The sequence below is a fragment of the Somniosus microcephalus genome, chromosome 20 (genome assembly GCF_052327205.1).
Source record: "Somniosus microcephalus isolate GS21.2 chromosome 20, FLI_Smic_1.0, whole genome shotgun sequence".
NCBI classification, from domain to species: domain Eukaryota; kingdom Metazoa; phylum Chordata; class Chondrichthyes; order Squaliformes; family Somniosidae; genus Somniosus; species Somniosus microcephalus.
This window is the reverse complement of record NC_141006.1, coordinates 20350637-20365855: the sequence shown is the minus strand read 5'-3', so window position 1 is coordinate 20365855 and position 15219 is coordinate 20350637. Positions and strand designations below refer to the sequence as shown.

The window sequence follows — 15219 nt, the reverse complement described above, 5'->3', positions numbered from 1 at the left end:
CAGGTGATTCTCTGGCTATGATTAGATAGATAAGAATGGAACCAGGCAAGTGCAGTCCCACCCAGCTGGACGACGGTTGAGAGGCATTGGAAAAGGATGGAGTGGACAACCGTGTCAAATGCTGCAGACAAGTCAAGAAGAACAAGGAGGGATAGTTTACCTTTGTCACAGTCACAAAGGGTGTCATTTGTAACTTTGACGAGAGCCGTTTTGGTACTATGGCAAGGACGGAAACCTGATTGGAGGGATTCAAACTTGGAATTGCGGGAAAGATGGGCACGGATTTGGGAGGCGACAACATGTTCAAGGCCTTTGGAGAGGAAAGGGAGGTTGGAGATGGGCCGGTAGTTTGCAAGGACAGAGGGGTCAAGGGTTGTTTTTTTGAGGAGAGGGGTGATGACGGCAGATTTGAGGGCAAGGAGGACAGTGCCTGAGGAGAGAGAACCATTAACAATGTCAGCTAACATGGGAGCCAAAAAAGGAAGTTGGGTGGTCAGCAGTTTCGTGGGAACCTTAGAAGAAGTTTGGCCCGGTGGGCTTCGGAAAGGAAGGGAAGTGATAGAGGCAGCTGAACAGATGGTCTCAATCTTAGAGACAAAGTCGTCCATAAACTCCTCACACTTGTTGGAGGTGAGGATGGAGGAGACAGTGAAGAGGGGTTTAAGAAGACAGTTAGCAGTTGAGAATAGGAGCCGGGGTTTATCTTTGCATTCCAGAATGATTCTGGAATAGTGAGCAATTTTGGCAGACGAGAGCAGGACCCGATAATGCTTTATGTGGTTCAGCCAGATCTGGTGATGAATGGCTAAACCAGTTGTCCGCCATATCCGTTCAAGTCTGGACTTAAGGGAGCAGAGAGGAGGGCTGTACCGGGAGGAATAGCCAGGGTGAGAGAGTAATTATTTTAATAGGGACTAAGGCATCAAAGGTGGTGGTGAGGGTGTGGTTGAGCAGATCGGTAGCTGCAGAAATGTTATGGTGAATGGAGGGCCAAAGGCTGGACAGTTGTGATTTTATCAGTGCAGTTGTAAGAGAGATGGGAGAGAGTTTTTTCCAGGGGCAGACACAGAAGTAGGGTTGGGGGTGGGGGAGGTGGAAGGGGGATGTTGGTGGAGAGCAATATGAGGAAGTGGTCAGAGATGGCCTTATCCGCGATTGACACGATGGGAGTAGCGAGGCCATGAGAGATGGCAAGGTCGAAGGGGTGGCCGTCAATATGGGTTGGGGACTTTACATGGAGGGAAAGATTAAGGGTGGATAGGTGGCTAGTGAACTCAGAGGAGAGAGAGCATGATGAATTGAGATGGAGGTTGACATCACCAAGGATGAGAAGTCGTTTGGTGCAGAGGCTGAGGGAGGATAGCAGTGAAGATGTCTCGGTAATAACATTTTATGGTACTTGGGTGGGCGGTAGAGAACAAGAATTTTAAATGAGAGGTGAGAGAGGTGGGCTAAGGTGAGATGCTCAAAGGAGGAGAAAGTGCCGGAGGAGGAGGGGGACAGACCAAGGTGTGATTTGGTGATGAGAGCCACACCGCCACCACGGCGATCTGAGCAGAGCAAGTGGTGGAAGGTATAGCCAGGTGGGAAGGCTTCATTTAAGGGTAAGGTGTCATCACCCTCAACCAAGTTTCCATCAGGGCCATGATGTCGATACAATTATCCACGATAAGCTCATGGGTGGCAAGGGCCTTGGTCGCAAGTGAACGGACATTGGGGAGGGAGATGCGCAGAGGGTCGGTGATGGCTGCCCCACTGCCAGCGTTGCCAGCGATGGAAATGGTAGTCAGGGAATGCAGTTTGTGGTGGGGACCAAAGACAATGGCTTCAGTCTTCCCAATACTTAGCTGGAGGAAATTTCTGCTCATCCAGTACTGGATGTCGGAGAAGCAGTCTGACAAATCAAAGACAGAGGAGGGGTCCAAAGAGGTGGTGGTGAGATAAAGTTGAGTGTCATCTGCATACATGTGGAGCTTGATATATTTTTGGATGCTATTACTGAGGGGTAGCATGTAGATGAGAAATAGAATGGGGACCAAGGACAGATCCTTGGGGGACGCCAAAGGTCACAGTGCAGAATTGGGAAGAGAAGCCAATGCAGGTGATTCTCTGGCTATGATTATAGATAACGTAGAAAAACATCGCAACGTGATTTGCCGAGGTATAATCAGACAGAAATGAACACTGAGGCATAGAAGGACAGCTGAGCAAAAGCTTAGTCAGAGGTTGGTTTTAAGCAGCAATCTTAAAGGAGGAGCGAGAGGTAGAGAGATGAAGCGGTTTGTGGAGGGATTTTCAGAGCTCAGAGCCGAGGCGGCTAAAAGCATGATTGCCAAGTGTGTGGGGGCGAAGAAAGTGGGCACAAGAGGCCAGAGCTGGAGGTGCGCCGAGATCTCGGGGGGGGGGGTGCCGGGGTTGTGGGGTCGGAGGAGGTTACAGAGATAGGGAGAGGGGCGAGGGCACGGAGGGATTTGAAAACAAGAGTGAGAATTTAAAAATCGAGGCGTTGCTTCACCTGGAGCCAAAGTAAGTCATGGGTGGCAAATCATGGGTGAACGGGACTTGGTGCGGGTTCGGATACGGGTGGCTGAGTTTTACGAACATCAGGACTCAACCACTGCCCCGCAAAATAAACACCTGCTTGTGACCATCAGCAAACTGTGGTTGACATGGCCCTCGACCGGGTCCATTCTATCTCCCGCACTTCTGCCCTCACCCCTACCCCTCCCTCCCAGAACCTTGTACTCACCTTTCACCCCACCAGCCTCCACATTCAACGGATCATCCTCCGCCATTTCCGCCACCTCCAATGTGATCCCACCACCAAACACATCTTCCCCTCCCCTCCCCTTTCAGCATTCCGTAGGAACCGCACCCTCCGAGACACCCTAGTCCACTCCTCTATCACCCCCAGCACCCCTTCCCCTTCGCCCGGCACCTTCACGTGCAAGCGCAGGAGATGCAACACCTGCCCATATACCTCCCCCCCTTCCCACTGTCCAGGGCCCCAAACACCCCTTCCAGGTGAAACAGCGATTTACTTGTACTTCTTGCAATCTAATGTACTGAATTCGCTGTTCACGATGTGGTCTCCTCTACATTGGGGAGACCAAATGCAGATTGGGTGACCGCTTTGCAAAACACCTCCATTCAGTCCGTAAGGGTGACCCCGGGTTTCCGGTCGCCTGTCATTTCAATTCACCATTCCATTCCCACTCAGACCTCACCGTCTGCAGCCTCTTGCATTGTTCCACGGAAGCTCGAGGAACAGCATCTCATCTTCCGATTAGGCACTTTACAGCCTTCCGGACTCAATATCGAGTTCAACAATTTCAAATCATAACCTCGGCCCCTATTATATTTTTATATTTTTTATCCACACTTTTGGTTTGTGCCTTTTCCTTTTTTTTCTCTCTCCCACATGGCAGCTGTCTTTCACTCTGCCAGCGCATTTCACACTTCATCTAGAGCCATTGTTTGTTTCTTTACCTGTCCTATTACCATCTCGTTTCACCTTGAATATCTCTTAATGTCTCTTCTTTCATCCCTTCCCCCATTTCCCAGCCCACAAACTGCCTTTTAATCTGTTTCATTTCCTGCCTTTTTTTCCTCAGTTCTGACGAAGGGTTTTGACCTGAAACGTTGACTCTGTTTCTCTCTCCACGGATGTTGCCTGGCCTGCTGAGTTTTTCCAGCGTTTTCTGTTGTTATTTTGGATTTCCAGCATCTGCAGTATTTTGCTATTGTGTAGGAATGTCTAGTTCCTATCCAAAAGACTGAGGTCCACTCAGGCGATCAAATAAACGAGGTTTAATGAAAACTAACAGAGTTTAACGGATAACTACAGGAGAACATCGAATATAGGTCTAGTCAGTTCGGAGGCTCCACGAGGACAGCTTGGGCGGTCCCGTGGCTGACGTCATGATGGCATCACGTTTTTCCCACCGGTGGGGGATCACGTGATGAACGGCGTGACGTCATCGCGTTTACCCGCGCTATTAAAATGATCGCGCTCTGTACATGTAAACAGTGAAAACAAAGATACAGACTCAGGCTGCAGCTAACATATTGGCCCAGAAATTCGGGTCGGGGGCTTCCCGCGGGTGTAAGCCCCCGACCTGCACTTACCTTGCGCGCCGGTAGTTGAGCTGTAGGGCCCCGTGGAATTCCGCTCCGGGGCCTGGTACAGCTGCCGGCGCGCTGTGCTTGCGTGTCCCAGGGGCATAGTTAGTGCGATGCGTCCCCTGGGATCACGTGAGCCATGGGCAGCCAATCGGAGGAGGGAAAAGCCCATTCATAAGATTGACAGGTAGACCTGTCAAAACTTATAAATACTACGGGCCCAAAATAGCAGTAAACCTTCAAATAATTTTTTTTTTTTTTAAATCACACTTTTTAAATAAACTATAAATTACATTAAATAATTATTTTAAACAATAATTTACATTTTTGAAAAAAATAATTTTATAACGGGGCTAGAAATAAACTTACCTTGCTTTAAAGTATTTAAAAATAATAAACCTGTGGAAAAAATGTTTTAATTTTAATTAATTGACCACTTACCTTGCAAAAAGCAGGCCTTACGCCTGCTTGTTAGATGTGTAAATCCTGCAGGCTTAACCTCGTGTGAAAACCAGCAAAAAAAAACTAAGTTCAAAGCGCACGCGCAGCCTCCCCTGCGTGCGCGTTCGACCTCTGAACCCCTTCGTTCAGAGGATCGGAAGTGCCGGTTTCCCGCGCATGCGCAGTGCATGCTGGAAACCGGCAATTCCATTCGGCCAAAAATAACAACAGAGAATGCTGGAAAAACTCAGCAGGTCAGGCAACAGCCGTGGAGAGAAATTTGAGTTGACGTTTCGGGTCGAAACCCTTCTTCAAAACTGGAAAGAAAAGAAAATAGATCGAAGGCAAGGCTGCGATTGAACAAAAGAGACAATAAAAGGTATTCGAAGCCAGACGAGATGGTAATAGGCCCGTGGAGACAAAAGGCAGCTGAGATTAGGTGTGAAGTGTACTGCCAGGTAAGAGACAGCTACCAGGTGAGAGAGAGAAACAAAAGGAAAGCGGGGGGGGGGGGGGGTGGGGGGAAGGAGGACCCAAAACAAAGGGGTGGAAAAAATTATAAGTAAAAAAGTAATAGGGGCCGAGGTTATGATCTGAAATTGTTGAACTCGATATTGAGTCCAGAAGGCTGCAAAGTGCCTAGTCGGAAGATGAGTTGCTGTTCCTCGAGTTTACGTTGAGCTTCCGTGGAACAATACAAGAGGCCAAGGATGGTGAGGTCCGAGTGGAAATGGAGCGGTGAATTAAAATGACAGGCGACCGGAAACTCGGGGTCACCCTTACGGACTGAACGGAGGTGTTCCGCAAAGCGGTCACCCAATCTGCATTTGGTCTCCCCAATGTAGAGGAGACCGCATCGTGAGCAGCGAATACAGTATACTAGATTGCAAGAAGTACAAGTAAATCGCTGTTTCACCTGGAAGGGGTGTTTGGGGCCCTGGACAGTGGGAAGGGGGGAGGTATAGGGGCAGGTGTTACATCTCCTGCGCTTGCACGGGAAGGTGCCAGGCGAAGGGGAAGGGCTGTTTGGGGTGATAGAGGAGTGGACTAGGGTGTCTCGGAGGGAGCGGTCCCTACGGAATGCTGAAAGGGGAGGGGAGGGGAAGATGTGTTTGGTGGTGGGATCACTTTGGAGGTAGCGGAAATGGCGGAGGATGATCCGTTGCATGTGGAGGCTGGTGGGGTGAAAGGTGAGGACAAGGGGAACCCTATCGTGGTTCCGGGAGGGAGGGGCAGGGGTGCGGGCAGAAGTGCGGGAGATAGAACGGACACGGTCGAGGGCCGTGTCAACCACAGTAGAGGGGAATCCTCGGTTGCGGAAAAAGGAAGACATGTCGGAAGCACTGGTGTGGAAGGTGGCATCGTCGGAGCAGATACGACGGAGACGGAGAAACTGGGAGAATGGAATAGAGTCCTTACAGGAGGCGGGGTGGGAGGAAGTGTAGTCCAGGTAGCTGTGGGAGTCAGTGGGCTTGTAGTGAATATTGGTCGATAATCTATCCCCGGAGATGGAGACGGAGAAGTTGAGGAAGGGAAGGGAAGAGTCAGAGATGGACCATGTGAAGGTGAGGGAAGGGTGGCAATTGGAGGCAAAGTGAATGAAATTGTCTAGTTCGGGGCAAGAGCAGGAAACGGCACCGATACAGTCATCAATGTATCGGAAAAAGAGGTGAGGGAGGCGACCTGAGTAGGACTGGAACAAAGATTTTTCCACATAGTCCACGAAAAGACAGGCATAGCTAGGACCCATGCGGGTACCCATAGCAACACCTTTGATTTGGAGGAAATGAGTGGAGTTAAAGGAGAAGTTGTTCAATGTGAGAACAAGTTCAGCCAGGCGGAGGAGGGTGGTGGTGGATGGGGACTGGATGGGCCTCTGTTCAAGGAAGAAGCGGCGTGCCCTCAGGCCATCCTGGTGGGGGATGGAGGTGTAGAGGGATTGTACGTCCATGGTGAAAAGGAAGCGGTTGGGGCCAGGAAACTGGAAACTGTTAAAGTGGCGGAGGGCGTCCGAAGAGTCGCGGATGTAGGTGGGAAGAGACTGGACAAGGGGAGAAAAGATAGAGTCGAGATAGGAAGAGGTAATTTCCGTGGGGCAAGAACAGGCTGAAACGATGGGTCTACCAGGGCAGTCCTGTTTGTGGACCTTGGGAAGGACCTTGGCCTCTTGTATTGTTCCACGGAAGCTCAACGTAAACTCGAGGAACAGCAACTCATCTTCCAACTAGGCACTTTGCAGCCTTCCAGACTCAATATCGAGTTCAACAATTTTAGATCATAACCTCGGCCCCATTACTTTTTTACATATAATTTTTTCCACCCCTTTGTTTTGGGTCCTCCTTTCCACACCCCCTCCTTTCCTTTTGTTTCTCTCTCTCACCTGGCAGCTGTCTCTTACCTGCCAGTACACTTCACACCTAATCTCAGCTGCCTTTTCTCTCCATGGGCCTATTACCATCTCGTCTGGCTTCGAATACCTTTTATTGTCTCTTTTGTTCGATCGCAGCCTTGCCTTCGATCTATTTTATTTTCTTTCCAGTTTTGAAGAAGGGTTTCGACCCGAAACGTCAACTCAAATTTCTCTCCACAGATGTTGCCTGACCTGCTGAGTTTTTCCAGCATTTTCTGTTGTTATTTCGGATTTCCAGCATCCGCAGTATTTTGCTATCGTAATTCCATTCGGCCTACGGGTGAGTACCCAGCGCGTACTCACCTGTGGAGACCCGAATTTCTGGCCCATTAATATTAAAGGCAATTATATACAATTGATGGGAGGTCCTTAGTGGCTCCGCCACAATCGTAGCAAATTGAGAGGAATGGTCGGCTAAATATAAATAGGTGACGTTCCCATCCCTTTAATCAAACCTAACAGTGAGAATGATGCTGATTGGAGTAATGGGGGATTGCGTCACTGACCTGGCAACGGGAGGGTCAAGGCAACAGAGAGCGAGACCTGGACACCCCGGTCCAGGACAGCCCGGCCCGGCCTCAGGACCCCGCTCCAAGACAACGCAGCCCGGCCCCCGCTCCAGGATAACTCCGGCCCCAGCTCCCCCGCTCCAGGATAACCCAGCCCGTCCTCAGGCCCCAGCTCCCCCGGTTCAGGATAACCCAGCCCGGCCTCAGAGCCCCAGCTCCCCCGGTCCAGGATAACCCAGCCCGACTTCAGGCCGCAGCTCTCCCGGTCCAGGACAGCCTCAGGCCGCAGCTCCCACGGTCCAGGACAGCCTCAGGCCCCGGACAGTCCAGCTCCCCCGCCGAGATGTCGCTGCGGACGCTGCCGCTGCTCTTCATTAACCTGGGCGGGGAGATGCTCTACATCCTGGACCAGCGGCTCCGGGCCCAGAACATTCCGAACGATAAGGCCAAGAAAGGTACTGAGGCCCGCGGTCTGTGGGGGGGGAGGGTAGCGAGTGGCGAGGCCGGGGGTCGAGGGCCGAGAGCAGCATCACGGCGCAAAATCGGATCCCTCCCGCCCCCCCGGTCAGTAATCTGTCTACAATATACACCCGGCTCCCCCGCACCCCGGGTCAGTAATTTGTCTGCAATATACACCCGGCTCTTTTCCCCCCCCCCCCCAGTCAGTGATCTGTCTACAATATACACCCGGCTCCCCCGGGTCAGTAATCTGTCAGCAATATACACCCGGCTTTCCCCCCGCCCCCGCCGTATCCCGGGTCAGTAATCTGTCTACAATATACACCCGGCTTCCCTGTGGATGTGGTGTATTTGGACTTTCAGAAGGCTTTCGATAAGGTCCCACATAAGAGATTAGCGTGCAAAATTAAGGCACATGGGATTGGGGGCAAGGTATTGACTTGGATAGAGAACTGGTTGGCGGACAGAAAGCAAAGAGTTGGAATAAACAGGTCATTTTCCGAGTGGCAGGCAGTGACTAGTGAGGTACCGCAAGGTTCGGTCCTAGGACCCCAGCTATTCACAATATATATTAATGATCTGGATGAGGGAATTGGATGTAATATCTCCAAATTTGCAGACGCCACAAAGCTGGGTGGGAGGGTAAGCTGTGAGGAGGATGTCGTGAAACTCCAGTACGATTTAGACAGGTTGGGTGATTGGGCAGAAACATGGCAAATGCACTATAATGTGGATAAATGTGAGGTTATCCACTTTGGTGGCAAAAACAGGAAGGCAGATTATTATTTGAATGACAATAGATTGGGAGAAGGGGAAGTGCAAAAAGACCTGGGTGTTCTTGTGCACCAGTCGCTGAAGGTAAGCATGCAGGTGCAGCAGGCGGTTAAGAAGGCAAATGGTATGTTGGCCTTCGTAGCAAGAGGGTTAGAGTACAGGAACAAGAGTGTCTTGCTACAGTTGTACAGGGCCTTGGTGAGACCACACCTTGCGTATTGTGTGCAGTTTTGGTCGCCTTACCTGAGGAAGGATGTTCTTGCCATGGAAGGAGTGCAGCGAAGATTCACCAGGCTGATACCTGGGATGGCAGGAATGACGTATGAGGAGAGATTGTGTCGATTGGGCTTATACTCACTGGAGTTTAGAAGATTGAGAGGGGATCTCATCGAAACCTATAAAATTCTGTCAGGCCTGGACAGACTAGATGCAGGAAGGATGTTTCTGATGGCCGGGGAGTCCAGAACCAGGGGTCATAGTCTAAAGATAAGGGGTAAGCCATTTAGGACTGAAATGAGGAGGAATTTCTGCATCCAGAGAGTGGTGAACCTGTGGAATTCTCTGCCACAGAGGGCGGTGGAGGCCAGTTCATTAAATATATTCAAGAAAGAGTTGGATATATTTCTTAAGGCTAAAGGGATATGGGGAGAGAGCAGGGACCGGGTACTGAATTTGGATTAACAACAGAAAATGCTGGAAAAACTCAGCAGGTCAGGCAACATCCGTGGAGAGAGAGAAATTTGAGTTGACGTTTCGGGTTGGACCCTTCTTCAAAACTGGAAAGAAAAGAAACTACATCGGAGGCAGGGCTGCGATCGGACAAAAGAATAAAAGAAACAAAAGAAGTAAAAGAGATTAGAAGCTAGACGAGATGGTAATAGGCTGGGATTAGGTGTAAAGTGTACTGGCAGGGCAAAAGATAGCTGCCAGGTGTGAGAGAGAAACAAAAGGAAAGGGGGGGGGGGGGAAATGAGTGGAACAATTACAAGAGAAAATGAAATGGGGGCCGAGCTTATGATCTGAAATTGTTGAACTCGATATTGAGTCCGGAAGGCTGCAGACTGCCTAATCGGAAGATGAGGTGCTGTTCCTCGAGTTTACGTTGAGCTTCCGTGGAACAATACAAGAGGCCAAGGACGGTGAGGTCCGAGTGGGAATGGAGCGGTGAATTAAAATGACAGGCGACCGGAAGCTCGGGGTCACCCTTACGGACTGAACGGAGGTGTTCCGCTGAACTTGTTCTCACATTGAACAACTTCTCCTTTAACTCCACTCATTTCCTCCAAATCAAAGGTGTTGCTATGGGTACCCGCATGGGTCCTAGCTATGCCTGCCTTTTCGTGGGCTATGTGGAACAATCTTTGTTCCAGTCCTACTCGGGTCCCCTCCCTCACCTCTTTTTCCGATACATTGATGACTGTATCGGTGCCGTTTCCTGCTCTCGCCCCAAACTTGACAATTTCATTCACTTTGCCTCCAATTTCCACCCTTCCCTCACCTTCACATGGTCCATCTCGGACTCTTCCCTTCCCTTCCTCGACTTCTCCATCTCTGGGGATAGGTTATCGACCAATATTTACTACAAGCCCACTGACTCCCACAGCTACCTGGACTACACTTCCTCCCACCCCGCTTCCTGTAAGGACTCTTCCATTCTCCCAGTTTCTCCGCCTCCGCCGTATCTGCTCCGACGACGCCACCTTCCACACCAGTGCTTCAGACATGTCTTCCTTTTTCCGCAACCGAGGATTCCCCTCTACTGTGGTTGACACTGCCCTCGACCGTGTCAGTTCTATCTCCTGCACTTCTGCCCTCACCCCTGCCCCTCCCTCCCGGAACCACGATAGGGTTCCCCTTGTCCTCACCTTTCACCCCACCAGCCTCCACATTCAACGGATCATCCTCCGGCATTTCCGCTACCTCCAAAGTGATCCCACCACCAAACGTATCTTCCCCTCCCCTCCCCTTTCAGCATTCCGCAGGGACTGCTCCCTCCGAGACACCCTAGTCCACTCCTCTATCACCCCAAACAGCCCTTCCTCTTCGCCTGGCACCTTCCCGTGCAAGCGGAGGAGATGTAACACCTGCCCCTATACCTCCTTCCCCCCCCCCCCCCCCCCCCCCTTCCCACTGTCCAGGGCCCCAAACACCCCTTCCAGGTGAAACAGCGATTTACTTGTACTTCTCGCAATCTAGTATACTGTATTCGCTGCTCACGATGCGGTCTCCTCTACATTGGGGAGACCAAACGCAGATTGGGTGACCGCTTTGCGGAACACCTCTGTTCAGTCCGTAAGGGTGACCCCGAGCTTCCGGTCGCCTGTCATTTTAATTCACCGCTCCATTCCCACTCGGACCTCACCGTCCTTGGCCTCTTGTATTGTTCCACGGAAGCTCAACGTAAACTCGAGGAACAGCACCTCATCTTCCGATTAGGCAGTCTGCAGCCTTCCGGACTCAATATCGAGTTCAACAATTTCAGATCATAAGCTCGGCCCCCATTTCATTTTCTCTTGTAATTGTTCCACTCATTTCCCCCCCCCCCCCCTTTCCTTTTGTTTCTCTCTCACACCTGGCAGCTATCTTTTGCCCTGCCAGTACACTTTACACCTAATCCCAGCCTATTACCATCTCGTCTAGCTTCTAATCTCTTTTACTTCTTTTGTTTCTTTTATTCTTTTGTCCGATCGCAGCCCTGCCTCCGATGTAGTTTCTTTTCTTTCCAGTTTTGAAGAAGGGTCCAACCCGAAACGTCAACTCAAATTTCTCTCTCTCCACGGATGTTGCCTGACCTGCTGAGTTTTTCCAGCATTTTCTGTTGTTATTTCGGATTTCCAACATCTGCAGTATTTTGCTATCGTACTGAATTTGGATGATCAGCCATGATCTCATTGAATGGCGGAGCAGGCTCGAAGGGCCTACTCCTGCTCCTATCTTCTATGTTTCTATGTACCCCGGGTCAGTAATCTGTCTACAATATACACCCAGCTCCCCCGTACCCCGGGTCAGTAATCTGTCTACAATATACACCCAGCTCCCCCCACACCCCGGGTCAGTAATCTGTCTACAATATACACCCAGCTCCCCCCGTACCCCGGGTCAGTAATCTGTCTACAATATACACCCAGCTCCCCTGTACCCCGGGTCAGTAATCTGTCTACAATATACACCCGGCTCCCCCGTACCCCGGGTCAGTAATCTGTCTACAATATACACCCAGCTCCCCCGTACCCCGGGTCAGTAATCTGTCTACAATATACACCCAGCTTTCACCTGCCCTTGGTCAGTAATCTGTCTGCAATATACACCCAGCTTTCACCTTCCCTTGGTCAGTAATCTATATTACATAATATTTAAAGCACAGACACAGGCCATTCAGCCCAACAGGTCCATGTCAGTGTTTATGCTCCACGTCTCCTAACCTCATCAACTTATCCTAATATTCCTTTATCCTCATATGTTTATCTAACTTCCCCTTAAATGCATCTATGCTAGTCACCTTAACTACTCCTTCTGGTAGCGAGTTCCACATTCTAACAGCTCTCTTGGTAAAGAAGTTTCCCAAGATCCCTATTGGATTCATTAGTGACTATCTTATATTTATGGCCCCTAGTTCTAGTCTTGCCTGCAAATGGAAATATCTTCACTCCAACGACCCTATAAAACCCTTTCATAATCTTAAAGACCTCTATCAGTTTCCTCTCAGTCTTTTTTCTAGAGAAAAGAGCTCCAGCCTGTTCAACCTTTCCTGATAGATATAACCTCTTAGTTCTGGTATAATTTTAGTACATCTTTTTTGTACCTTCTCCAATGCCTCTCTATCCTTATTATAATTGGGAGCCCAGAACTGTTCACAGTACTCCAAGTGTCGTCTAACCAAGTTTCTATATAAGTTTAACATAACTTCCCTGCGTTTCAGTTCTATCCCTCTAGAAATGAACCCCAGTGTTGTTTGATTTTTTTATTGCCTTATTAACCTGCGTCACTACATTTAGTGATTTGTATGTCTGTACCCACAGATCCCTCTGTTCCTCTACCCCATTTAGACTAATTTTCCAAGCCTCCTTATTCTTCCTACCAAAATGTACTACCACACACTTATGTATACTGAAGTTAATTTGCCAATTACACAGCCATTCTGCAAGTTTATTCATATCTTCCTGTATTTTGTCACCGTGCTCCTGTATTTACTACACCCAATTTGGTGTAATCCGCAAATCTTAATTTTATTTGTGAGTCCAGATCGTTTATGTAAATGGAAATGGTGAACAACAGTGGTCCCAGCACTGATCCTTGTGGATCACCACTTTCCCACCTTTTGCCAATTGGAGTAACTACCTTTAACCCCTGTTTCTGTCTTGTAGACGGTTGCTATCCATTCTGCTACTTGTCCTCTGGCACCACATATTCTGACCTTGGTCATGATATTATGTGGTACCTTATCAAAGGCCTTTTGAAAATCCAAATATATTACATCTACTATTTTACCCTTATCTACCCTTTCTGTTACTACTTCAAAGAATTCAATAAGGTTGGTCAAGCATGACCTGCCTTTTTGAAATCCGTACTGACTACTCTTTATCACATTTTCAGTTTCTAGATGTTTTTCTATTACATCTTTGAGTAAGGATTCCATTGTCTTTCCTACCACCAATGTTAAGCTAATTGATCTATAGTTCCCTGGACTTGTTCTATCTCCCTAGGTCTACAATATACACCCACTTCCCCCCCCAACCCCCATTCTCCAGGTCAGTAAACTGTCTACAATAAATACCCTGTTCTCCCCGTACCCCAAGTCTGCAATCTGTCTACAATATACACTTGGCTCTCTTTCCCCCCCCCCCCATACCCCAGGTCTGTAATCTGTCTGCAATATACACCCAGACCTCCCACTATTGCACAGAATTTGCAATCTGCCTGCTTTGGTGCTGTTAGCAGTTGTGGAAATGTTAGGGCTGGCTTTGATGATCATAAAGAGCCATACAGATTGCAACCTATTTGAACAAATAGCGCAGAATATATCTGAGTAAGATGCACCACAATAGGTTAAATCAATAGCAATGATTGTCACTTGTGATGCGTGGCACTTGGGAGGTGTTGTAAATGAGCTTCTTCCCCAGAGCGATTTAACAAATTGGCTGTAATGTTGGGCTTGACTACCTCTGACTTTAGCTGCTGTTGAAGATTTGCAGCAAAAGGGCAGAGGTGAAATGCAAAGAAATAATATCCATGCAACAAAGGCCCAATTTACAGCTGTGTTCTATTCACTACATTTGCATTTGTTTCGCTGTGAAATAGTTTTCAAGTCTATCTAAGGAATATAAACCACCTCTAGTCTTTTCCATGGATTTACAATTGCCCGCTCTTCATTTTGATGGCGTTTCAATCAATCACTGGATATTGTCTCAGCTCTCACCATTCAGCCAGATTGTAATCATCTTTACTCCAAGCCATGAGTAGCTCTTTGTTTCAATGGGTTTGCACTCTGCCTCATACTTTCCTTTTCCTTGTCAAATTCCCAGTGTTAGCAATGCTGTGATTTTGGTAACTACGCTTACTTTTGTGGATTTTGGTTATGGATGGGGAGGGTGAGCTTTCTCTTTTAAAGGGGCAGTGTTGCTGTGTAAAGGTACTCTAACATTACACTGGTATGTGCAATGGAGTTAACCCATCCCAGATTGCATCAGTTTCTGCATTAGGAAAAAATTCTGCAACGGTTGCTGCTGCTATATCTATGCAATCCCGGTTTAGCCAGCGTGGTGCCATTGGAAATGGATTTGCTTGCCTTTCCTGGTGGTTCATTTGGTAAAGGCAGTGCATTTGATCTTTCGTCTGTGCTGAGCTAGCTGATAGTTGGTAGGACTGCTCGAATTGGCTTCAGTATCCCTGAGCTAGGGAGAAGAAAATTATCCTGGCTTTGTGCTCCTGATTGCTAGCCACTAATTTCTGTTGGAGAGTGCATGTTTGTGGGTGTTGGATGAGGGGAAGGGAGGCTTCAGATAAGTACTGCCAGCATTTTCTGTGTTTATTTCTGATTTCCGGCATCTGCACTTGTAGCTTGCAGTCTCAGCACTGCTACCTCCGAGATTGGAAATGGGATCGAAGATGTACAGCGGCACTGAGTTGGGACAGACGCAGCAGAAGCATCGCCAGTGAGGGGGGAGGGTTGAGGAGGGTAAATTGGATCTGGGTGGACTTGGGCACCTTTTATAGTGGCTGCTTCATAACAGCACTGGTAGCAGCCTGAGAGCTTGCTCTGTCCCTGCCCCTCTTGGCTGCAGGTGTTAGCCTTAACCCCATTAAAGTCATTGTCATTTTGTATCTCTGCACTCTTCTCCTTGGAGAGTACTGTGAAGTGGTGGAAGGATTCGTGGGCTGATCAGACAGGCCATGAAGTGGACATCCCTTCCATCTTGGGTTGAGACAGGAGGGTTATACGGGCTCCCACAGCCCAAACAATGAGGGGGAAGGGTGGTATCCACACCCACCGGACGTGAGTACCGG

The 15219-nt window shown here is 49.0% G+C and overlaps 1 protein-coding gene across 1 annotated transcript in view; it reads left to right on the top strand.

Annotated features, from left to right (window-relative positions):
* Window positions 1-7429: 7429 nt before the first annotated feature.
* Window positions 7430-15219, top strand: part of oscp1b (organic solute carrier partner 1b) — a 45931-nt gene continuing 38141 nt past the window's right edge. The window contains 1 exon segment of the mRNA XM_085962366.1: window positions 7430-7937. Within this exon segment, the coding sequence (XP_085818492.1) occupies window positions 7826-7937 (112 nt within the window). The 5' untranslated portion in view covers window positions 7430-7825.